This window comes from Cynocephalus volans, chromosome 11 (assembly GCF_027409185.1).
Source record: "Cynocephalus volans isolate mCynVol1 chromosome 11, mCynVol1.pri, whole genome shotgun sequence".
NCBI classification, from domain to species: domain Eukaryota; kingdom Metazoa; phylum Chordata; class Mammalia; order Dermoptera; family Cynocephalidae; genus Cynocephalus; species Cynocephalus volans.
The window spans coordinates 42,104,735-42,131,801 of record NC_084470.1 but is presented as its reverse complement, the minus strand read 5'-3'; the positions used below and the strand labels follow the sequence as shown (position 1 = coordinate 42,131,801).

Sequence of the window (27,067 nt, the reverse complement as noted above, 5' to 3'; positions counted from 1 at the left end):
TTAAGCACATTCGGCTGGAAGAAAAAATGACTCACCAATTTATAAAAGATTTTCTATCCTACTCCAAGTTCAGTTGAATGTTAAATCATATGATTCTCATCTAAAAAGAAGAGCTATACTCCAAGCCACTGCTAAAGACCATAACCATCCTAAATTCATAGCTGCACTTAATTTTCAAAGTATTGACTTAGAGAAATTGCACTTACAAAGGTTTGTTTGAACCCTACAGAAGACTGAAGAAGAAATCAGATTGGGAAGAATGATTATGAGACTGAAATTGTGAGTATGAAGTTTGAACTACTTCATATGGGTCAGCTAAGGGTTGTGGGAGTGGATGGGGTTATCTAGGATGTAGTTGGAAATACCTGTATGAAAATCAAAACAGAGGATAGGATTAGCCATATACATTTGGAGGTTGTAAAGCTACACGACTACGCCAGTTGTCAGGCTCCTTTACCTGCCCGTAATCCTGCCGACTGGGCCAATTGTTGAGCTAGGGCTGGGTATGGAGTTCACAGACCCCTCAAGCCCATTCCGGACTGGGTCACAAACACTTCACACACCAGGCTGGGTCCCCAGACCCCTCAGATGCCAGGCTGGGTCCCCAGACCCATTACACGCAGGTCTATGCGCTAGGTAACGGGCAAACAAGTCCCTGGAAGCCATAGGTTGGAAAGCATGGCTGTGCAGAGCTGCATCTGACCAAGGCAGTAAACTCCAGCCAAGGTGAGGGTGCCGCGCAGGTGCACTAACTCCACCCACACACAGCCTGCCCACAAAGAGTGCTGCACCACCCCCAACCTGCCCCGAGGAGAGGGGGCCTGATTAAACTATTCTATTTTCCCAACAGAGGTCATCCGTATGATAATTAAAGGTGAGGAAGCAGATGACATCACTGAGGAAGGGAATGAAGAAAAGCAGTGTCATAAGATCATCACGCTGAGAAACTTGATGTAGAAAGGATCTATACATTTCATTAAGCAGAAAGACATCACCAATGAATAAGTATACTCCTATACTGAAGAAGATGTATGTGGGATAGAGGGTGATCGATGCTATAAGACCATACAAACAGGTTAAGACAGATGAAATCTAGAACATAGAAGTAACGGTTAACATTGACAAAAAGAGGAGGAAGAGAGGAAGATTGAAGAAACAGACACTGAAGTGGAGAGGAAGCACCTGAAGATCAGATCAAATGTGGTATCTATCCATCTTCTCATAAAGCAGGAGACAGTCATCTTCTGAGCATACATGGTAGGACTCATGTTTGGAACTTGAGAACGTCAAAAAGTTTAAAACACCTGACGGAGCATAAATACAAGGGTACTTCAAAAAGTTCATGGAAAGATGTGTTTTACCTTTTATTTCTATTTTTCCTGGAACTTTCTGAAGTACCCTCGTAGGAGTGAGGGTTCAGCTGAGCTTATTAAGAACAAATTTGTAGTGGAAACAGAATCTCCTTATAGAATGATTGTGACAACAAATGTTACAAATCAATCCACCTAAAACACTAAGTACAATGCTTCAGGGTGTTCTTTGTGTATGCAAATTCATTCCCAGTACCTTCCACATACACTCAATACATGTGATGAATAACACGCCACTTTGGCCTATCTCATGTTTGTATTTATATTTTATCAAGGCCATTTGATGTCTTGTTATTTTTTTTGTCAGTTGATGTTATAATTGCCCTTGAGATAAGGAAAGAATTTATGGAAATTTTTCAAATAACCTTTAATTAGCTGGTAGCTATTTGCAGGGTCATACTATGCCCAATTAAACAATTTTCAAAGATTATTAACAATGATCAGATAAGGCCACTTGATAACTGTGGTGGATAAAAGAGACAAGGACATTCTCCAAACCTAAAAACAACTAAATATCTCCCCTTTACGTCTAACATCAGTGACTACTGCATCTTTGCCAGTGACAACTCTAGTCCTACTTTGTTCCTCCCACCTACTAGAGAACACTTGCTAAGACACCTAGTCATTCAATTGCCCTTCACTTCCTGATAGCATCCAATGCAAAATAAATTGTCACTTCCTTAAACCTTTCCCAAAGTCACACTGCACAAGCTCAAGTCCTATGATAAGCCCCTACAAACTTCCTCTTCTGAGATAACACGGTGGTTTACCGCATGTACATTTTCTCTTATGTCAGCAAGCTAGAAACTCTGACTACAGTTGGTCTTTGGTCTTCTGTGGATAGTAAGCCTTAACCTTCCAGAGCAAGTAGCTTAAAAATTTCAGTAATTTTTACCAACTCTGCATACTTGATTTGCTAAAGAAACTACTCAATTACAAACGAAATTCACATTTCCTAAATCTGGAGTCCTGTACTTTCCCAGATCTGAGCCTCTTAAGCATACTGCTGGACTCAGGAGAGGCACCTAAAGTAATTAATGTATGCCTTTATGGAGTCAGCAACCCATCTTTCTGAAACCAACATGGTTTTGCTGCCAACTGAAATATGTCCATTTCATGTAAATCAAAAGGGTACCATTGGTTTAAAATCTTTCCAACTTTTTGATTTCCATTTTTAAGGAAATTTGATGTGAAGTGATTATAGTTTTGATACATAACACCAAGGTCAGTTAGCTGATGGCTTTTCAATCAATAACTAATCAAAGGGGAACCCATGAATGCAATGAAGTGCATGGTTCCGACAAGTGAAAAAGAAAGACTGGCCTGATAAGAAATAATATAGCTACTGATATATTCCACATTATCAAAATGAATAAAACTTAGTCGTAGAAATGAAGGAAGAATAAGCAATATCTTGGATAGTAAATGGGCATTGAAATGATATCAGCTTGATTTTGGAAGGTATCAATATTTTGTGATATACAGCTTGGGGATACAAATTATGTCCAACAAGCAGAGATCTTGTTTTAAGCAGAAAAGTGAAAAAAAATGTATATAATAGTAGGTTTCATACATATGTATGTAATAGGTTATATACATACATATATAAAACTTGTGGAAGTTAGACTGAATATGTAATTAAAAGTGTGTTATATATGGTCCCAATTTCAAATATGTTTTATCAGTTCCATAAAACACAGGGACTGGAAGTCTCACATTGAATAAACTGGGAAGATTTTAGGTTGTTCCAAGGCCAAGTGCTGCATGCACGGAACAGAATGTATCATTTGACACGTAATTTCAATATGAAAAATATTGAAAGCAGCATTAGCAATTGGTTGTGGAGATGCTGACCTTCCAGTAAGTGGATGATGAATTCACACAAAACTTAGTGATGACTTTAGACTACAGAATCACTCAAAAATCTCATGCCATATAGGGAAATACATTTCTTTTAATTTCACATTATACCATAACGTTGAGATGTGTTGAATGGAAATACAAAAAATTTTAGAGGTCACCACTGCTACTCTATGACCAGTATAATCATCACAATTATCATCATCATCTCTATTTTCATCTTAATATTAATACAGTCATGTTTTCTTGGTACATAAATATCTCCCTCAAAATTGTAGGTATTCAAAGACTGCTATTAAAATTTTAGTGAATTATCTAAGTTGCAAAACAACATTTCAAAAAGTCTAGAAAAACAGAAGTTGAAAACACACATAATAAGAATTTCATGCATTTCTAAATTCTTTTCGTGTTCATGTTTCAGGACTGAAAATCATAATTATGTTAATTTTGTCATTTTTTTTATTGTATTTTATTAATGTTATTTTTCATGTTATAAAATATTTATAATTTATTTATTATATTAATTCAGCTTATAATATCAAAATAGTTCAGCTAATAGGATGAATATAATAAACTCCCTTAATATTTTTTCTAGTTTCAGATGCTGGGTTTGGAAACTACTTTAAAATACTACTTTGATTCAGTCAATCTATCACAGCAAATGTGAGGTTAGCGATACTTCAAGAAGTCCTAACACATTTCCCTGAATGCAAAGAAAGGAAGCAGAAAGAAAGCCTCAATTATTTAACATATATTATGAGCTGGGCACTTATTAGGTACTTGAGATATGTCATCTCAATTATTATTGTTGTGTATGCAAAAGAGGTGATAATGCATTATTATCTATTCTTAAGGAGAGGAAAAGTAAGCTTCGGAAAATTTGAATAACTCTCACTGTTGAATAATTATTAAATAACAGACCAGGAATTACATATACCCTCTTGACTCTAAAAGCCATTTCTATTTTTTAGACCATACTTTTTTCCTATTCAGAGCTGCATGTGTGGGAATAAATAAAACTAGATGAGAACTTTATATAAGATCAAGACATAAGCAAAATCATCTTTCATTTTGTCTTTTCCACTGGGAGTTTTAGTACTCGAACTTCCCCTAACCTGTTAGCATTTCTTTGTTTATTTTTTACTACAGGAATTAGAGCCCCTGTACTCCCAGGCTGAATTTATGAAGGGCTTACAAAATTAAGCACCATATTAAAAAACTCAACTAAAAACACCAGCAAATCAGCAAACAGTTGAGAGCAATTTAGCAAACTTGCTAGCAGGAACATTTGCAAGAAACCCCATTTAACTGCAACTGTCCTGATGACCAAGGCCAAAAGGGAAATAGATTAAGTTGTGTATTCCACATTGACAGTTCAAAAGAAGTATATTCATTCATCTGGAGAGAGATACTTGCCACAGCACTGAACTCAAGGAACAATTCATCATTTGCTTCTCTATATAAGGGACATTGGGTAAAATAATGAACAATTATGTCCACTGTGGCATCTCAAAAAAGCTAGTAACATTACTTATGTGTTTGGGAATATATCACTCCTCTAAGAAAGAAAAGGTTAAAACATTACATTTTAACTGAGAGAGAGCATTTCAATAGGAACATAACAATCATACGGTTCAAGTATTTAGCTTTCTGATAAACCAATTTAACATAGCGCCTAGAGACACGTTAACATGTCTGACAGGCAGTACCTCTCCAGTATTGGCTGTCTTGAGCATTCCACTGGCAAGTGCTGAATCACACTCAATTCATGGTTGTATTCTCCGACAGGAGCCTCAAGTACCCACTCTGTGCTGTTGATTAAAAAGGGAATCATGTGCTTTCAGTACCAGATGTACTGATTTGTGCACATGTAATTAGCATGCTTTCAAAGCTACTGTCTTGGAAGTGCTCTCTTCCTTTCTGCCTATTATTCAGGCTCTGTGCTTTTGTAGACAACTGAGGTACTAAACGACACTGTGTGCTGCTGCTGTGGCATGCTCTGGGTTGGTTGCCAATGCTCACTGGATCCTACCGCAAAGAGACAGCATTTGGGGATGCCGCCTTTCCACCTGGTGTGTGTGCTGCATCACCAAGTGGCATTTTGCTCCGACCTTGCCACAAAGGGCAGTTGTATCTCCAGCCATCCCAGGCTAGCCTTTTGCAGTATTTGGTCGTTGGACAAGACCAGAAAAGCTTTCCTCCACCTTCAGAGCACAAAGCAGAATACAGTACCCTGAGAAGCAGTTACCCAGGGGGAAACAGAATAGCTAATACTGGTGGATCAAGAGTAACTTAAGTAGACACTAATCAACAACAGCCACAACAAAACCCCAGAAGGCACGGCAAAACTGAAAAATGTGCTTTTACTATAAATCCTTTGGGATGATATATTTTCATCTTTTCTCTAATTTCTAAAAGTACAGAATTCTGAAGGCTGCCAAGAGGATACTAAACAGAATATATATTTCATTTTTCTGGCTGATGATCCCCTGTTACTGGTACATACAAATAAGTCCTAGAAGACCAATACATGACAAGAATGTGAAAAATAAAAATATACTTAAAGGGTTGAATACATTAATACTATGATCAGTTACGCTATTTAAATTCTCTCAACCTCCATCTCAATATCTGCCACCTCTGACTTACTGACATTTCATCTGACTTTCATGAAATATAAAAATGAGTTGGCTGGTTAGCTCACTTGGGAGAGCACGGTGCTGATAACACCAAGGTCAAGGGTTCAGATCCCCTGAACTGACTAGCCATCCAAAAAAAACAAAAAAAACCCCCCAAAAAATGGCACAACAATGCTGATTTTAAAAAGACACTTTATGTGTATTATAAAGAATATCAGCGATAGTGTTAATTTGGAATATTTATAAAAATAAACTGATTAGAGCAAGGGTGGACAAACTACAGCCTGCAGACCAAATCCAGCTTGCTGCCTATTTTTGTAAATTAAGCTTTAATGGAACATACGCACTTATTCATTTGCATACAGTTTGTGGCTGCTTTCATGTTGCAGTGCCAAAGGTGAGTAGTTGTGACATAGACCGTATGGCCTGCAAAGCCTAAAATATTTACAACAGTATCTGGATCTTTACAGAAAAAGCTTGCTGGATTAGAAGATAAGGCATACAGGATTGTGTACCCTCCTATCCCACCACTGAAAAAAAACTGGTTTGAATAACATCAATGTTTATATATCAGAACAGTCTATTTGCTTAAGGTCTCTTTAGGATAAGCTACTTGAATGGATCAATAAAAATTGTGGTCCCATAGGAAAAGTCTTTAAGACTACATTTTTATAATTTACTGAACAATGAAAATGTATCAGCAGGAACATAGTAACTCAGCATGCACATGCCTATTTGTCAAACATTTGTATAAATATCATGTACAAAGTCCCACTCTGCAGATTACTCTTATGATATCTGTCACATGCTGTGTTATATGATAGTTCTTTATAATGCTGTCCTCTGTTGTTAGATTCTTCGTTGCTCTTGGGCAAAGACTGCATCTACTATTTTATACCACCTAGCCCTGATTTCTTGTAGGCTGTAGGAACTGCATAAATATTAGTTGAATGAATGAATAATAAGTAGAACAAAGTCTCCCTTATTAGAACTTATTAAAAATGAAATATCAATTAATTAGTACATTTAAAGTTTTGTAATCAAAGTAAATACACAGTATGTGAGCAAAGAAATGAAACTGATTTTCAAGTGGGGCTTGGGGGAACATTTATAACTCTGTGTCAGGTCTTTTACAGTAAATACAATTTAATGGCTAATTGTTGCTAATTGGAGGTACTCATGGTCTTAATTTTTAATTAAAAGATGGAAATCATTTGTAATTAGCTCATGGTATCCATGAAAACAAACGTTGCTTAGAGCTTGAAAAATGGTTTTACTCTTTGAAGTAGCTTAAATACTACCCCGTACCACCATAATATGGGATACGTTTATAAAGTAATTCTCTCCCAAGAAGAGGCAGCATAAAGAGGCTTCAAACAAATCTTCGGTTGAACATCACCAATTCCAAACTGATGAGGCTTTTCAATGTAAACTTATACTACTAACTAGCAAAAACAATGTGAAAAAACTGCATACTATTTTTAACAGGGAATATTTTCTTAATTGGGGCAAGTGCCCCTATGAGGAACTTTATTCTTAAACTGTGACTCCGTGGCTAGAAATCTGACTCTTTTTTTTGGTGTCACCCACACCGCACTCAGCCAGTGAGTGCACCAGCCATCCCGATATAGGATCGGAACCTGCGGTCTCGGCGCTCCCAGCGCCGCACTCTCCCGAGTGAGCCACAGGATCAGCCCTAGAAACTTGACTCTTAAAGACTTAATATCCAACTAGTATATTGTGATTTATGGATGCTTTTTTCTGTGAAACCTCATTGTGAAGTTGTACTGAAAACATTGACTATTTCAACTTAGTTTAGCTGGTGAGTAAAGGATATGGCAGAGAATGAATATATGTTTCAGAAGTTCTATGGGTTCTTTTCAATGAATTTTGGGGGCCTGTTTTTCATTTTTCATTATTTTCAATCCCAGGTTCAAATTCTGAACTCTATCTAAGCTTTTTAGAAAAGAGGATGAATTTTGAGTATATTTTTGTTTTCTGTTGATAGCAGTCTTTTGCTTGATTTCATGCTGATGCCCTCCAAGGAAATTAAATTAAAGGCAACTGAGATAAAAATTTGACTATAAATTTTCTGAAAGCCCAACCATGTATGAAAAATTATATTTTACTCTTCACTTACATATTTTTCACTAAAATTTGCTTAAAATAGGAAGATCTTCTTTGGAGTTATAATTGTTATGAAAAAGAAACACTAAAAAGAGAACAAATTCTTGATTTTACATAAAACTGTAGAGAGTAGTTCCAGCTTTCTGTCTTCTGTCCTTGAAATGAATTGGGTAAGGGAGAGCAGGATGGAGTCAAGAGAGTGAAATAAATCAGACTCCTCTGTTTCCCAAAGTTCAGTCACTTTCTTTTGGGTATCACCACACTTGCCTTAGCTCTTTCTTCCCAAATTATTATTTTTTTAAGAAATGTATTCACTGTTGAATACGTTTTTTAAAAATACATTCACTCAGGGTCTTCCTAAACAAAATATTCCTTAAACCATACATAGCTTATTAATGGCAAAAAACAAACAAAATGAAACCCAGATATGCAAAAATACCCCACTCAAATAGCAGCTTCTTTCGTTCATGTTGCTTGACTTCCTTAACTTCTGTCACCTTCACCTCAAGTCCATCTTGGCCACCTGCTCCCATGACCCATACTTTGCTAAGAAATAGTTCATAATACAAAATCTTAACTCCAAGTATTCCACTTCTGACCACTTTGTACGTCTCATTGAGAACCCTGGTCTCTCTATCTTCTGCTTCCTTCTCATCTTCCTTTCCCCACTGGCTTCTCTTTTCTTCCTGTTCTTCCTTGAAACCACAGTTTGCCACTCCATTACTTTTTTTGCCAATACCGTCAATGCACATCACTCTTTTTCTCACTTCACTCAGTAAATCCTTAATCCTCAGTTAATTCACCTGTCTGGCTTCTTGGCTACTGATCATTACTGTAGAAAATGTAACATCCTCATAAATTACTATCACAAACATCTAGTCTACAGCTCCAAATGAACCCCCAGTACTACCCCTTCAACTTCCTATATATTGCTGATAGTTGGCCCTCTCGCTCCACAGTTTTCCAAATCTCTGTTTTTCCTAATCCCTTACCATGACATCTCCCACTCACTCTCAGAAGAAGATGTCACTTAATACTTTACATAAAAACAAATAGTAATTATCACGTGGGAAATACTTTGACTACCTAATCTTTCATTTATAAACTTGCATGCACATACGTCACGCCTTCCTCTTGTCCTCCCACATTCCCAGATGTCTGGCTTCCTTGTTCTATCTGACATCTTCAAACTTTAGAACTCTCTCCTGGATTCTTCCCATCATGGTCAAATATTTTTCGTCTTAAATCAATAAATCTGTCAGTTCCATTCTCCATTTGTTTTCTGTTACCTTCTCTCTCCTTTTCAAGGCCAAATTTGTTGAGTTTCCTGTGCTTGCTATATCCACTTCCTTATACAACATTCACTGTCTTTGCCCTTCCCCCTAGAATTGCACCATCAAATTCATCAGTGACCTCTGGATCACTAAATGAAATGGCTTCTTTTCAGAGCTCATGTTACACAGGCCTCTCTTTAGAAATACTTTTTTGCTTTTGGCTTCTTTGAAACCTCATATTCTTGGTTTTCTTTATATGTCTATAGTTGTCTTTTTTCGATCTTTATTTCAGGCTCCTTGTTCTGCCCAGTTGTTATTTTCAAGGTTCTACCTACTTCTCTTGACTCTAAGCACATTTTTAATTCCATAATGGTAATGCCAAAATCCACTTTGACCTAAGAGATGTCTTCTGAGCTTAGATACACACATCTGAACATCTATTAAACATCTCTATCTGGATGCATCACAGATGTCTCAAATTCGACATTTTGAACACTGAACTCAGCTTTTTTTCTGACAAATTGATCCTTTCTCCTGTGGTTCAGATCCTGGCAAATGGCACCTTAGGCCATTGAACTGCCAGAAAGTTAAGAGCTACCTTTAATTATTCTCTCCTTCTATCCCGATATTCAATCAGTTGCCAAGTCCTGTGTGTTATACCTCCTTAATATGTCATGTTTTCCAACTCTCCACTCTCATTTCCACAACTTGAGTACATGCCACCACGATTTCTTTCTTGGATTCTTGACTTCTGTTCCCCTTTTTTTAGTTTTCCTCTCTCCAGTGCATACTTCTCCTGTAACCAGAGTAATCATGTCACTCTCCAACTTAAAACTTTTTAATGTCTTTCTATCGCCATCAGGACAGAGTTCAAGTTACCATATCTGGTAATATTGCTCCAGCTTATTAAATTCTCCAGGCTCATTTTCTCTACTTCCCATATTTCTATATGTATCCTTTCCCTATTTAACCACCCGTAGTTCCCTGAATTGGCCATACCCTGCTCCCATGAGCTTTTTTACATGTTGCCCTTGGGTCTAAAACTCTCCCCTCTGACTTATTTTTTACTTAGCTAATTCCCAAGTGTCCTTATATCTACATTTAGAGATTTCTTCTATTGGGACCTCTTCTCTGACTTCTCCTACTATATGTTAGTTGCTCTTTCTTTGTACCAGCACAGTACCTTGTACTACTAATAATTACTATAGTTATTGTTAATAATATTTGAGCATTCAGCTTATGCCAGGATTTGTTCTCTATCTTAACTCACATAATGCTCACAACATCCTTATGAGGTAATTATTAATATTTCCCCAGATGAGTAATCTGAGTTACAGAGAAGTTAAGTAATTTTTCCAAGTTTTCACAACTAGTAAATGACACAAGTAGGTTCTAAACTTGGGCGTCTCATTGAAAAGTTTACAAACTTAAACAACATGGTATCTGTTCATATGGAAGCATTTATGGCACTGTGCTGTAATAACCTGTTTATACATAACTTCCTTACTAGACTCTAAGTTCTTAGGGGCAAGTTGCATACCCAGCACCTAGCACAGTGATTACCATATAGTATGCTTCCAATAAATATTATTTAAATAAATAAAAGAGCAAGATGACATGACTCAAAGGAAAAAGGTTACTCACCCCAAATTAGATTTATACTAACTACAAGCTTCAGTGTATGCCATAGTAATATTTTACCCCAACAATACCAAGTGACTTTCTGTATCTAATCACCCCATATTGTTTCTTATTTCTAAGAGTTTACACATCCTGTCCCAGTTGCCTAATATACCTTCCCACTCCTGTCTGACTGGTAAACTCCTATTCATCCTTCCAAGTTGAGCTTAGAATTTACTTTATTCCTGAGGATTTTAAATCTCCGGTTTAGATTCTTGTTCCTGCATACTTTATACATTTAACATCACAAATAATAACATTAAATTGGACCATGATATTTTTTACCAGGGGTTTATTTATTTATTTATTTATTTGTCTTTTTCGTGACCGGCACTCAGCCAGTGAGTGCACCAGCCATTCCTATATAGGATCCGAACCCGCGGCGGGAGCGTCGCCACGCTCCCAGCGCCTCACTCTCCCAAGTGCACCACGGGCTCGGCCCTCCAGGGGTTTATTTTTAAATTATCTTTGTATCCCAAGCACTCGAGGGCACTGTCTAGCACTCAGAAGTTGTTCAATAAATATTTGAAATATTGGTAGCATAAAATTAGGTTGGGTTATGTCTCTGTAGATTGTCAAACGGATATCTTGAATTCTAGTAAATTATAGCAATTTGGGTGCCTCCTACACTGACAGAATTATTTTGAATTGTAAAATATTGGCATACTGGGAGATTTGAGAAAAAGATATAACAACACTCTTGCCTATTTCACTCTTCTGATATGGTCAAGGGTTAGGCAAAGGTTAAACAATTTTTCAAAAGTCACTGAAGTTGTCCCACCAGCAAATTAACAGAGAACATTTTAGAAAGGCAAGTCCATTTCTATTCGGAGGTAGACCAAAGAAGTCTCTCTAAATGTGTTATATATCAAAACACCAATTAAATTTTATAAGGGGAAAATAACTGTAAAATCCCTTCAAAAGTTATTTTTGATATCAACTTCATATTGGTCCCTTCCTTTGTACTCCACTGCTAGGAATCTAGTATAACTTTTGTATTGTAAATATATCATATCTGGACTTTCTGTTTATGCGGTTCTTATTTCTTCTTCCTCAAGCACACACAAAACTTCCAGATTAAGTTCCTTAAAGCACTACTTTTATCAAGTCATTTATCTGCTCAAGAACTTTCAGTGGCTTCTCTCTATGAAATCAAATGGGAACTGCTGAGCCTAGATTTTCAGCCAGATATTCTGTCTCAATCGATTTGTGTAGAGCCTGACCCACGGCTGACATCTAGATGTTTTGATTGATTTTTTTCTTATGTTTTTGAAGGTAAAATTAGGAAACCTAGTTGAAAGGAAATTCCAGTTTGTGTCTTTTACTATTATTAATATTGGTAAATTATCAAGCATAGATGCCTCTTATTAAACAAAGTTGCCACATGTTAAATAAAGTAAAGGCTGTATACATTAAGTGAAGTCCCTTCCCAGGGGTCCCATATCCTAAATAAAATAGGCATGTTAGGATATGACAGGCAATCTAGTTTGGGGAAAGATGAGTGGCATTTTAATTAATGGCAATTTATAGAGATCTTGAAGAGGACCAAAATGACTTCACAGCTGAAAGCTAACTCATTGTTCCTCAATGGGGACATTCTTAAATGAAGTTCCTATATGAGTATTCAGTAATGAACCATACTAAGCAAGACATGAGAAGAGGATTACCCTTCAGATGTTCTCTGCTTGTAAACCACTGTTCAGTCACTAGACTCAACTGCCCCATGGGCTCTTTTAGTCTATTTCTGGGCTTTGTTTTTTGCTCTATCTTTCCAATGCCCATCTTGGTTTCTATTTTACATCCCTGCCATCTGATATGTTAAAGTATCAAAGAGTTCAAAGCTCTTCAGACTGCCAGTACTTTATTTAGTTAAAACAACAAAAATAAAAAATTGTGTTCATTTTCCTCTTTGCAAGAAACCAAAATTCAAAATTAAGATGAAAGTATAAGAAGATCTGTGCAGTTCAAAATAAAACCCACCTCCTCCATGTACATGTACCCCATTACAAACTGTACCACTAAATTTTATAAAACAAATATTGCTAATTAAAATCCTCAAGACACTAATGTATTCTCAAATCAACCTGTACCACTTCGTTGTACAAATGGAACATTGGCAGCTTTGCTTTCAGAATCCAAAATATCATTTTTTGAACAAATTTGAAGTTTTGATTCATTCAACAAATAATTATATTGAGCACCTACTATGTGTCAGACACTATGCTAGGTGCTGAGCAAGCAAAATGGGATAATTTTCTGATTTCAGAAGAATTCTGGTCTCTAAAGCAGTGCTTCTCAAACTATTTTTATTAAGCTATGCCCTCTTTGGCCAAACATAAAATCCTTCTCCCACTTTTCAGAAATTCGGGTGACCTTGTCTCACACTGAGAATCACTGGCACACAGAACATAGACTCTATCTTCTGTGTATCCTTGATAGACAAAGTGTCTTTGAGGTTTTATTTTTTATTTAAAAAGCCACATATTTATTTTCTAGACATAAAACTGGATTGCGAAATTAGATATACCTTTCAGAACTACATATGCCCCCTGCCAAACTGTAATTCAAATTTCCTATACCCTCCCCTGTTGAGAATCACTGCTTTAAAGAGTTTTGGAGAAAACCAGGCAATCTCCATCTCTCCCCTCCAATCAAGCTTGAAAGGAATTAGAATTTTCCTACCTGACACAACAGCTGGTGGAGTATCATAATCCTGTCTTGGGATTGAATCTTTGAATGAAAAGAGCATGAGAAAGAATGCAATGAAGTACAAAAGAAAATAAAATAGAAACTTTGCTCTAAAACTTGGAAGAGCCTGCTGGGTGCCACATGATTGCCTGACACCCCCGCCCACTTCCTGCCTTCAAGCAGTCAAGGCATTATGACCTTGAGTTTTCAGTTGATACCATGATCCCCATTACCCTCACACTGTACATGTTGTTAGGACCTGCTGGAACAGTACAGTTTGCTCCAGAACATTGTCATCTTCCTCGGCCTGTTTTGTCCCTCCCTCAGAAAATCAATGTGATTTTTTTTACCCTCTCTGGCTGACACAAGAGTTCTACAAGGCAGCCCATCTGGAGGGAGCCCAAAGCACAACATGAAACAAAGTCCTGCAGAACAAGAGAAAGAACTAACATTTAAAAGAGATAAATGAAAAAATTTGCACATTCTCATACTCTCCGGAGGCTAATGCATTTTGAAGTCAAAGTCTCACTATTAATCACTCAGTTTGGCTCTGATCCCAGAGGTTGTTGGTGAAGCACAGTTGAGGGTGCCTTCAGCTCAAGGCAGAGCTTTATGAGCTGTAGTTGTGGGAGCGGAGATACACAGAACAGAATCTATTGAATAGGCAATTTTTGTCTTTTTTCCAAAGTGTCCTAACATTGGAGGTGGCAAATTATAAAGAAAACTTAATTAACCTATATTGCAGTCATTCCAAAATTTGGGGTTATATGGGACAAAGTATATCTGCTTTTACTGAAAATGAAAAAGATGCAGCTTTGGTTTAATACAATCCCTTTTTCCAGGGATCTTAAAAAGGGGAGTGGTACACAGCATATGGCCATAGGACCCCCTTTTATAAATGGAAGATACAAGTCTTTCCCCAACATCCCTTAGAGGGGTAAGGGACCAGGTGTTGTTCACATTCTAAAAACTGAACATGGTTCAATTGATTCTCTTGTGTGCCCCTTTTTTCTACAACCCCCAAATTTATTTTTTTTACCAATTTGTCAACTTTTGGACTATCATAAATTTCTCACTTTCATCTCCTCACCACAGAAGGACACTTTTAATCACTCTCCCATGAGTCAATGGCATGTGAAAAGTCAGATTAGAACTTGAACGTTGCAAGGCACATTGACCAACAAAATCAAACATTGATCAAAAGATTCAAATGCAAATAAACCATAGGCACAAGTTATTTTGTTTTTCCAAACAGGTACATGAACTAGTATGTTGAGTATAATCCCCAAATCTGGGAAAAGTAGAATCACTTTTAAAGTGTCTCCAAAAGTTTTATTAGTAGTGGTAGTAATTCCTAGTATTCCTAGTACCTTTCAACAAACTGCAATCATACATTACCATTCCAAAACAAAAAACAAATTAAAAAGGACCATGTCACCAGTCATTTCACAAGAATATATTTATAACATTTTAAAATAAATAATAAGAACAAATAATGTTCATTGTTCAATAGTTGGAGAATATAGAAAAATATAAAGATTAAAATAGATATTACCCTAATCTCATCACCCAGAAATAATAACACTTGTTTTGCATTTCTCTACAGCCTTATTTTATAAATATATTTTTCATAGCTGATACTGTACTCCAAATATGCAAATTTACATCCAGCTTTTTTGATTTAACACTATAAATAATACTTTTCCTAATTATTTTAAACTCGTGATTTATGCTGCATTACATTCTGATTTATGGATGCATTAGATTTATTTAATTCTTCTTTATTAGACATTATAAAGAACACTGTGCCAAACATTTTGGGGGCACAAACATCTTTGGGGCATGAAGTCTTTTCCATTATTTTAGAATATTTCCACAGACTAGCTTCTCCAAACTACAACCATTTGGTCAGTCAATATAAATGTTTTGAAATGTCTTGCCTGCCCACCTTGCTATCCAACTGACACAAATTTAGATTCCCATCATCATACAATCAGTGTTCGAGAATACTTATTTTCTTACACCTTCATCAGCAATGTGTATTATTTTAATAACTTCATTTGATGATATATGTGTGTGCATTTCTGTTTCTTTGATTACAATTTTTTCATATGTTCTCTGGCATTCTGTTTTCTCCTTTATCAGCTATCTGTTCATGTTCTTTGGCATTTTATCTATTGGCACTTTTCTATTATGTCATTAATTTATGTGAACTCAGAATTCATTTTTTAAACAGAAAAGCATAATATTTGCACATAAACTATTTCAATATACCAGACTTTCACTTAATGCCTACTCATTTACATTTTATGTTATAAGATTACTTTCAAAGGTCTTTTATTTCACAATCAGACTAAACAAAGTTTTTAAAACTATTACATTTTTATCTATGTTTTCTTCCTTATACTTGACGGTTCTTAGTTAATTGATATTTTCTTTTGTAAAGTTATTTAAATAGACATACTCATTACCACTTATGATATTATTTCCTGAATCAGGAGTCTATTTAAAATCCTTTGTTGCTTTCTGTAACTCTCAGTCTTAATACTTATGTGGATACTTAGTAATGCAAAAGAAAAAGGCAACTCTACGCAAAGTGAATAATTCAGGATTGTCACCTGATACCATCAGAATTTTAGAGCAGGGAGGAGTGGTGTGACTTAAAAATGCTAGGGAACTGTAGTGCACAATGGAGTACAATTACAAGACCATTTTTGTGAGTGGCTATGGTTACAGCACGGGAATCCAATGAAGTAAGAAATCACCAGAGGCTTGGAGAAGTGCAGATAAGAAGCCTGCAGAACAAAACTTTTTGTTTCTTTCAACAGATTCTGGTGATGTTGTAAGCCACTGGTGACCAGCAACTGAACAAATGGAAAAGAGATAAGGAACTTGTAAAACAAGATTGTCATGCAATTTGGAGGTTTTAATAACACAGTGAAGTCCCCAATGATTTTTGCTAAACCTTACAATAAAGTGATAAGAAATTATGGATAATGGGGCTTTGGTTGCATCGAGGGAATCCTGTAACAAAAAATAAACAAAAGCAGGAAAGCTAGAAAAATTCTTCAAGGTCAGCAGAGCCCTGGGATAAAACAGTTACACTGCTTGCCTAAAATTCATTTCTTTTAAGTCCTGTAGATTCTGCCCAGCTTCAAATAGGTAGAAAATTGGACAATAAACATTTGAGGGGGAAAATTGTAGAGAAAAGTTAATTAGACTACATGGTATCCATTTCAAAATTTGGGGTCATGGAGGATGAAAATATATCTGCTTTTGTCAAGATGAAAAAGAGGCTTGGGCTCAATACAATTCTCTTAGGGATCTCCTACAGAGAAAATGGCACACAGCCTGTGGCCTGAGGCCCCCTTCTAAAAATGGAAACTTCTAACCTAGCTCCCACTTCCACCAGCCCTAATCACTGCCTACTCTGGCTCATTCACTGGATCGTGCTCTACACTGCCTTTGGAACCCATCTGGTTTTAGAGTTGAGGTTCTTGTATTAATCTTGACTTGTCACTGTTCACACCTTGTTTTGCAGAGTTTCAGTGAGTTCAGATGTCTGACAGCCTTTGAAAAGTTCCAGGTAGGACGGAGACAGTCAAATAGTTTTAGATTAATTGGCTGTGGCAAGATGGTGGAGAATGGATTGGAGCAAATTGAGACTGAAAGCAGGAAGAGCAGTTAGGAGATTATTACAATTAATCAAATAAGGCTCTGGGCAGACACTACAAATTTGGTAGATAGAATGTATTTGACACGTCTATGAGACAAAATCGGTGGGACTTGAAAAGAAATTGCATATGGTTGTGAAGAAAAAGGAAAGGGTCTAGACTGAGTCCCACTTGTATGGTTTGGCTACAGGGAAAATTTTCATGGCATTAGCTCCAAAGGAAATAGGGGGCAGGAACACACAAAAGGAAGAGGATTCTGTTGGAAGACAGCTCAGGGAAGCATATGAGATTAGTTTGGGTCATGCTGACTTTGAGATGTCTGAGGGAGATTCACATGGAAATATTTAGCAAGTAGTTGAATAAATGAGTCTAAAATTCTAAGATGAAGTTAGCATTGAGGACATAGATTTAGAAGTCTTCAGCACAAAGGGTGGGGTTTAAAACCATGCAAATGAATGAGATTGCTTAAGGAAATCACATGAATGAGAAGTAAGTTAAAACTGAAACCCTGGCTTTGGAGCCTATGAAAGAAAAGAAGTAATAGCCAGAGAAGTTGGAGAAGAACCAAGAAAACCTTGGGCAGGAGTCACTAACTGGGAGCTTTTGGGACAAACTGGGCCCAATATTCAAAGATAGGAAAATTGCACATCAAAATCCAAATATTTAGCTTATCTTGAAAAACAGAAAGGTGAGACCACCCTGGGTCTGTATGCCCATGTGTAAATAGCTGTCTGGAGCTGAGTAGTGGCTGCCCTCTCTTGACAAGGCATCTGTGTTCCAGGCTGCCAAAGGTGCCATCTCTTTCTACTATTCACCCGACACTCTGGCAGAGATACTATTACTGCATTGAAAATATCTCTAAAATGTAATCTCCAGTATTATGTATATGACATGACTATGTTTATGATATAAGCAAATATAGAGACAATTATTATATGGTTATAATTATAAAATGATTATATATTCCCAAGGTGTTTTGCTTGGACTCAGTCTACTTTATTTATTAATGTGACTTGGCTGGACTCTATGGACTTTTGAGTTTGCACTCCTGTAAGAGTATGTTAGCAGCTAAAAAAGTGAAGACTTTAAAGAAAAAAGTTATATCAAGTGAAACAGACAAGAACAATTAGTTGTACTGTGGATTTGACAGGGCGCTACATTCCTTCTGGTGACCTGGACTAGATTCCCACCAGTTAGAAGCCACTGGAAGTACAGGCATAGGGCAGCTCATTCCATAAGCACCTACTAGATGTCACGCATACTATCAGGTATGCTACATACAGTATTGCATTTAAAGCTCTCACAACATCCCTGGGATGTTTTGTAAATGAGGTAGTAAAGTTCAAAAAGGTTAAGTAACCTGCCTAAAAATGCATTGCTAATAAGGGGGAAGGACCAGGCTTTGAACTCAAGTTTGACTCCAAAGCCCACTGGTCCTTGCATGATGCCAGGCTGCCTTCCTATTAACAGAAATGTTGGAAAGATGCAATAAGGTGGGCAAATTTGATTTAAAAAATCAACCTCTGCTACATAATAGCCACTCTAAGTGCCAGTCAAAAATTCAGATACAATGAATCTAAAATGGCATATCAAAGAATTAGAGTGATAGTTTAAGAAAAAACATAACAGTATTCTGGACATTAAACAAACTCAATGATATTTTGTTGAATGAATCTACAAAGTAATATTATTTTCTCTGCACCTCTCCAGACCTTATTAAATATTAAATCTTTGTATAATATCATGCTATGGGCAGCTTATAATGTATCTAAGCATTATTTAGTACTAATGTTAAGGGAGAAAAAAATGAAAAAAAGAAAAAGAGGAAATTTGGTGTTACAAATAAGCCACATGCTTAAAACTTTTACTGTCTAAGAAAGAGAGTGATATCACTTTATATATATATATATATATATATATATACACACACACAATATACATCACTAATATATATATATATATTTGGCTATTATGAACTGGGTCAAACTTGTAGTCCCAGATAAATATGTTTTTGTTGAAAATGCTCAAACACACAATCATAATACATGCTATTGAATCAATAACTGTTACAATTCTGAGTCTGTTCTATATCTCTTATTTTTCAATTACCTAAAGGATTTAGTCATGTACTGAGTTAATCTATCTCTTATAGTTTTACTAGTTTGCAAACTTGAACCTTAGCAACTCAGTTGGCTTTGCTTTTGATTCAAGTGAGAAAAATTTATAAAGTGTTTCTTTGTATGATTTGTATTATAACTGCCTCTTTTATCGGATTCCAGATTGTCATTCAATACAGTAAAATTGCATTACTTCACTCACTCAGAATTTATGATCATTAAAGGAGAGGGAGGTTGACATGGAGTGAAATCTACAGTGGGAACATGAGAAACTTCAAGCTTCCCAGTACTGCTCTTGGGACCTGTTTTATCAGTAACGCACAAAGTGACTATAAATAATCCTTACACTTTGCTAAAAGCAATGCACATATTATCTTTCACTCTATCTCCATGATGAAAATTAGCTGTATCATCCTATATAGATAAATGTAGTCTTAGACATGACTTCTAAAAGTCTAGTTCCAAAACCTAACAAATCCTTTGATCTAGCCCAAGCATTTGGATGGCTAAGGTATCATCAACTGCCTTTTACAAGTTCAGCAACTGAGGCCTTAGAGATCAGTACTTTATGTTAATAAAACTAAATTTCTTTATTGAAACAACGTGACTCTTTCCATTAAGGTATTTCGATTTTCTTCCTATATAGAGCAAATTAGTGAGTCCTCAGTGGACCTGTCAGAAACTTCTTATATTCCAAAATGTCTATGAATCAACAACACCTGTTTGGCAAGAAAGTCACTACTATGAGATAAAATTGCCGATACTTAGCAAGTGTGCACAATGTACACAGGTACTTAGAGATGAAGCCAGCACAACTGTGCAGAATCACAGAGGTAGTGACTATGAGACATGCAGGCTTAACGGTATCATCAAGTTAAATACTTCAACTAGAGAGGGAAATTGAGACTTGAAGATATCATTTCCCAAAGACAGATGGAAATATCAGGGCTCAATCAAGATCTGGATCCAGGATTCCTGACTCCTAGTCCGAGCTGCCAAGAAAGAGGAAAATATATTTTTTCTTTCTATGTCTTTAAAAATGGCAAGATTTTCTTCATTAACGTTCATGAAAAATAAAATGGTTATTGATGGTGTCAGGAGCAGCTGGCTTTGATGTTCTCCATAATGATAGTTAAAAAGTTTCAGTATTCTAGGTGAAGGTATTAGACATTTTCCTTCTTGAACATTTGGAGGAATCGTCTTTTCAGAAAACAAAGTTTTGCCCGTGATTTCAAATGCCTTGTTGATATAAAATCAAGGCTACAATAGGCATTTTTCAATAAACTTTTGTTTCCCAAGGAGAAATATGACTAATCAAATATATCTCAACCTGTAAGAAAAGATCAAGCACATTAGATTCCCTTCCTTCTTTTCAACATCATCAATGTCAACATATTCAAAAGAAAGATGAAAATAATTTGATTACACCAGGTTCTCAATTACTTTTTATTGATTTTAACACTGAAAGTAAATAAAAAGCCCTTTATATCAGTCATAGTCACAGTTGGCCCGTCATTCTTGAATAACCTGGGAATGATATATAGGCTGAACTGGTAAGCAGCTGAGAAAAGAAAACCAGGCTCAAGTATATTCAGCTACAGGGTCTAGATTTGCAGGTGCATGCAAACCTGCATCTTTCCAAAAACAGACATTATACCTGGTGCATTGTGTCATCAGAACAAGAAATAGCTGGAATTTAAATGAAACACAGTAGAACTCTCAGCCTTGTCAACATGAGTAAATGTACCCTGGAACTGAACAGGCATACAGAATGCAGCCTTATTCACAGCAGAACCTGAAAGCTGTGTTAGTCAGTGATACAGAACTGGTTTCGCTAATAATGCTAGTGAAAACAGAATACTGCATCTTATCAAGGAAGTCCAAGAAAACAAAACAAACCCTTCAACTCACCGTTCCTGTTGTACCCAATGAAAGGTGATTCATCTGCTGTGTCAGGGGGCCCATCATGTTTGCTGGCTGCATTGACATAGGGTGGTCCATTGTTGGTGTAATCACAGCACCCTACAAGCACATACAATGTCCATCTGAAAACATGTTCCACAAGCAAGAAACTTTCAAAAAATAAACACAGTAAACTGAGTTAATGTGTTAACATCAAATGTGTTTACTTTCTAATGAAATGACTAAATTCTACCATATGTGATTTTTATGTCCATCCGTCATTTTGTGCTTGTCTAAATATATGACTTTAGCAACTTCATTTCCTCTGATGTGATTTATCTGTGATGTGTCTAAAATACCTGTTGTTTATATTTCCAACATTTGATGTAGAACATTTTCAAATAAATTATATATATCCTCTCTTCCATTGTTCTAAATACAAACTTCTCTTACTAAAAAATCTGAACATTAATGGAAATTCTCTAATTTTTCTTGATACTGAATAAAGCTTTTGGATTATGACATTCATCTATGATTTATAGACAATTCTCGATCACCCCAAGGGATAATGCTGGCCCAGATGGGTTTCTTGACTAGATCTCTTTGAAGGACATATTAAATCTAACATTAACGATCTAAAAATCAAAGTTACTATATCCCATATCTTCTCCATAGGAGGAAATATATCCTCACACAATACAATTACACACAAGCAGATGTTTCCCAAAATGCTTTTGCCCAGGGTGATTAGTTTGTCATGGTATTATCTAAATCCAACTTCTTGACTATAAATGCTGAAAGATTAGGCTACCAGTCCGCCTTCCCTATGGGCTCCTCCCATTAATCTTGAAGGAGAACAGAAATATATCCTCTTATGGAAAAGATATGGGATATTTGAACATATTTTCTATCTATGCATTTGACAAAAGACAGAAGGCTACTGAATTTTGATGAAGCTGGTCAAATTCTTATGTTCATCCATAAGTTAAAATTTAAGAAAAAGCAAAAGTATTAAATACTTTTATCAGATGTTAGGAAGGGCATACTTCTAGGATATATATTTTTAATTTATTATAAATGTTGGAAATACAAGAAATAATAGATATGTTTAAAGACTTTCATCCATATATCAAGTGTCATATGCCTAGTGACAAATGGGTCCAGGCCATGTTACCTTCCATTCCTCTTCCTCTACCCTACTTCTCTCCCTTAATTAACTCGGAGAGTGAAACAATATTTTTTCAAAACAAAATTAAAAAGCTGAAATTGGATGAAATCTTTGAGATTATATCATTCCAGAGCTTTATTACAAAGATTTTGGTGAAGGAAGAAGCTCATAATAGAACAATCCACTTAAATACCCAGTTGTAATAAAATGATTATGCATTTGAGTAAATTATTCTTGCCTAAACATTCTCACTATGTGACCTTTTTTCTTTTTTTCGTATAAGTAAACATTTTGAAGAAATAAAACTAGGCCCGATGTGTGCAGACAGCAAGCCCTCGGCAACCAAACTAATTACACACAAGGAGATGTTTCCCAAAATGCTTTTGCTCAGGGTGATCAGTTTGTCATGGTATTATCTAAATCCAACTTCCTGACTGTAAATGCTAAAAGATTAAGCTACCAGTCCGCCTTCCCTATGGGCTCCTCCCATTAATCTTGAAGGAGAACAGAAATTGAGCCAGACATTGGAAATGCTTGATATGCAAAGCCAGCTCTGTTCGCAAAGACATTTGGACTTGAAGCTGGAATCCATCAGAAAACATATGAGGGTTCGTCAAAAAGTTTCTGGGAAAATAGAATTAAAAGATAATAGAACCTGTCCACAAACTTTTTGAAGTATCCTTGACTATATTATTTTATAGGTCTGTAGCTCATAAATATACATAGTTGTGCATTTCTGTTGTTTGAATTTCTTGATGCTTCCGTGAATTGTCATTCACCAGGATACTTCATAAATGACAGACACGATAAGATAAGCTTTCACTTAATTATAATTCAGACATACATAACTTTTTCTTCCTGCTTCCTGAATTTCTTTAACAAAAGTATCTTTATTTCTTCCTCTTTCTTCTCCTTCTTCTTCTTTTTTTTTAAAAATACTTACTGACCTTCATTTCAAATATTTGTTGTGCCAGACCAGAAGTAAATACTTTAAGAACTAGAGTTCCTCTTAAGTCAACTAGGATAAATTGTAGAATAACTTCAGAATTAAGATGGAATTCCTGAAGCATGTTTTTCAACAAAGAAATATGGCACTTGCACAACATTCTAATCTTTAGCAGGTGCGGGACCTCAATTCTCTTCTTGAACTTGAGATTTAGAGTATGTTCGTAGAACATTTGCCCCTAGACATTCCAACATGCAGCTAAACTATCACAACCCCCAAACCCTTCAATTCTAAGCAGCCTGCTCTAGCCATATACAGGATCATTCATGTAAATCAGAGACAAAGAGCAAATTGTATTTGGTAAAGACACTTTCTTCTCAGTGCTGTGGAGTTATGACATTCCCCAGGGGTGTGTGAGGTAGACTTTAGTCTTTGACAGGGAGGTAATATGCAAATAAGGTAGGTGAGCATGTGACAGATCAATCAAAATTTATGCACAATGAGAATAGAAGGATTGAATGCCTGCACTTAATTTAAAAAGGATTGTCTGGTTTCTTAGACAATCTTTTCATTGAAAGCAGTGTTTGGGGATTCATCTGATTATAGATGCCACAGAGTGAGTACTGCTTCTGTGTGTAAACCAGAAACCTGACAATCAAAGAAAAGAGTGGGAAAAGATTTGTCATAATTTTGAATTGTAAATAGCAGCACTAGGCACAGAGTGGAAAACAATACAAGGGAAACATTCGTTTCCTAAGCAGACCAGTTATTGCAAATAAATGAACAATAAAATAAAAAAGATTCTTCGGAGAGGATATGTAAGAATATACATTCTTGTTCATATTTAGTAAAAATGTTCAATGAATAACAAATTCCCATAAATTATTAGGAACATAAATTCTTTAATCTCAAGGAAATGGAAGAAATTCACAATGAGTAAGCTGGAAGTAACTGACAAGAACCCCTTGGAAAAATGAAATTCTTGATGATACTTTATTGGGGACAGACTAGAGTTTTAAGTGTTGGTTACCTACAACAAAGAGTGGTGTTTTCCAGCTACTTTGTTTATCAAAGATTACAGAATCTCCTCTGTATCATGTGGAACAAAAAAGAAAAGAAAAGAAAAACCTTTTCGTTGTTAAGGCAAAACAAGTGCCCTCAACCATAATTGTGCTTCATTAAATACACTGTCAAATCCTTTCCGACTCAATACATTTAAGCCATAGACTGAAGAGTGTTTTGTGACAGATGTTGCCAACACATTAAGGATAATTTCGTTTACTTGAAATGTATAGAATGTGCTGTCTGACAGAGTTCAGTTGGCAAATGGCAAAGCAAGAGGAAACAGATTTTTCATTTTAGCATCTCCGGATGTCTGGGTTTGCTCAATGCTTAAGCTGCAAAGAAAAATATTGTAGCATGCTGTAATTCTACTAAAAAGCACATTGACCAAACAGCTGATGAGAACGTCTGGTCCATTTTAGCCACTGCCTCTGCAGAACAAAGTTGCTCCCACTCCAGAGACAAAGACTGGATCTGGTCACTCTAGTTCTGAAATAAACAATTTCAACAGGAATTGGGGTAAATTCCAAAGATCATCATGTGTGGAGTAAATATATCTGATCTAAGGCCAGAAAAACATCTGTGTTGTTAACCTTCTGCCAATATTTGAAAGAAATTTGAAGTCTTAGAGACTGCATCAATATTTTAATTTCCCCACTGAAATACAGGACCACTGGCAAATCAGGGAAAGCATGCAACCTCTCTCTCGTTAAGAGCACACATAGCTGGCCTAAAACCTATATGGATGCTAGAACATAGACGACTATGTAAAACTGGCTATTTTAATATTCCTGTGATAGTCAGTATTCTAGGCCAGTGCCACTCCAACTGTGGTCTGTGGATCAGCAGCAGAAGCAGACCACGAATTAGAATCGCTGGCTTCAGGCCCTGGAATCTGTTTAACAAGCTCTCCTGGTGACTCTGATATACCCTAAAGTTTAAAACGTATGCTCTGTCTATAAACTGCTATTGCATAAGCCAATGTTACAGTTCTTAGAGGCCAACAGCTGGCTTTATTTTATTTATGCTGCTTCTCAATTATTTGATTTAATCCAGTCTTGCTGTAGGGCATGAGCCTTTATGTCATAATCATATTACATCTTGTTAAAAAAAATTCAAAGAGGCCAAGCCTGCATTTTTGATGAGCTCAACTAAGGAGATTATCTGAATAATTCAGGCCTAAGCCTGATGACCTGACATGCTTCCATTTGATCAGTTATCATACATTTGAGAATCCTTCCTTTTTGGAAACTCAGTGAGCCTTGTATTTGAAATCCTAGGAATGTAAAAGCACAAGGTAAGAAAATTATTTGGATAATATGAGAGAAAGAAAAAAAGAAAAAAATATCACCCCCTTTTCCCTTCTTGTCTTGTCTAAATGCCTCAGGTCACAGTGTTTGTGGTCCATGTTGTACTATCCCCTATAGTGATTCATGCAAAACTGAAAAGAACTTTTTAGTAATTCTATCATTCAATATGACTTTTAAAAATGTGGTTGTAGGTCATTATTCTTTCTCATCTGTGTGATTTTTCTCTCTCTGTCAATTTTTAATATTTCTACAATAAATATTTGGTTGAGTTTGTGTACACCCAACTATATTTAGCATATGTAAAAGGAGTGCAGTGAATGATATGAGCTCACAAATAAACTAGTTAGTGGGAATGATTTTTCAGTAACAACAGTGATTTCATCCGATGAATGGCATAAAGTTATTTCCTTTAACTAGTTGCAGTGTCCTGCGATATTAGTTTGCAACATTCCTTGTCTTGTAGTATATACAGAGGTGTTTAATCTCTTTCATTTGTTGATGGTTTTTCTGGAGGGATTTTTGGGGGGAAGGTTTAAGAAGGACTGCTATGGGGAGAGAATAAAAGGATCAAGAAATATCCCCCATCCTTCAAAATAATCATTAATCCTCAGCTACACTGATAAACTTCCAACTAACTTGGAGGGGAAGTCTGACTTTAAAAATTATGCTTAAAATCCAGAAACCTGTGGCAAAGGTGGTAGCCTTCTCCTTGGGAAGCATTTTGTAATGACCTCTGACAAATGCTGGAGGTATGGGAGAATGATGAATAACCATGGTAAGCTGGAAGCCACACTCTCCCCAGAATTCCATTTTAGCACGTAATCCCTTCCTCTCCCTTATTATTCTCTAATTGCCTCTTTTAACACTATATCTTCCAAGAGTCCAGAGATTATGTTTACACACTTTTGTAATCCCTATAAATAGGAAATTGCAAGCAGTAGACACTCAAATCAGCCTTTGTAAATTAATTTTATATGTCAGTGTACCACTAATTAATCAGTTAAATTAAAAATGGTTAACATTTACCAACACTTCTGATTTAGATTGTTCATCCTAAAAGGGTTAAGATCATGTCTGTTTTGTTTACCATTGTTTATTTAGTGTCTATAGTGCTGTCTACAGTATAAGGCATGTAATATATGCTTTGTAAATATTTGCTGGAAGAATGAAAGAACAAAATTACAAATCAAAAGTACTTAGGAATGTTTTTTGAGATTACTATCAAAATGGAGCAATCCAAAATTTTTGGG

At 36.1% G+C, this 27,067-nt stretch overlaps 1 protein-coding gene across 5 annotated transcripts in view; it reads right to left on the bottom strand.

Annotated features, from left to right (window-relative positions):
* The window catches only part of RBMS3 (RNA binding motif single stranded interacting protein 3), a 672,503-nt gene that overhangs the window by 30,599 nt on the left and 614,837 nt on the right, over positions 1–27,067 (bottom strand). For 3 of the 5 annotated variants that reach the window (XM_063114181.1, XM_063114182.1, XM_063114185.1), the window contains 2 exons: positions 21,341–21,451; positions 13,633–13,680 (listed from right to left, as the gene is read on the bottom strand). In XM_063114181.1, coding sequence (XP_062970251.1) covers positions 13,633–13,680; positions 21,341–21,451 — 159 coding nt within the window. The remainder of the gene's footprint in view (positions 1–13,632; positions 13,681–21,340; positions 21,452–27,067) is intronic. The other 2 variants (XM_063114184.1, XM_063114183.1) reach the window with 1 other exon arrangement.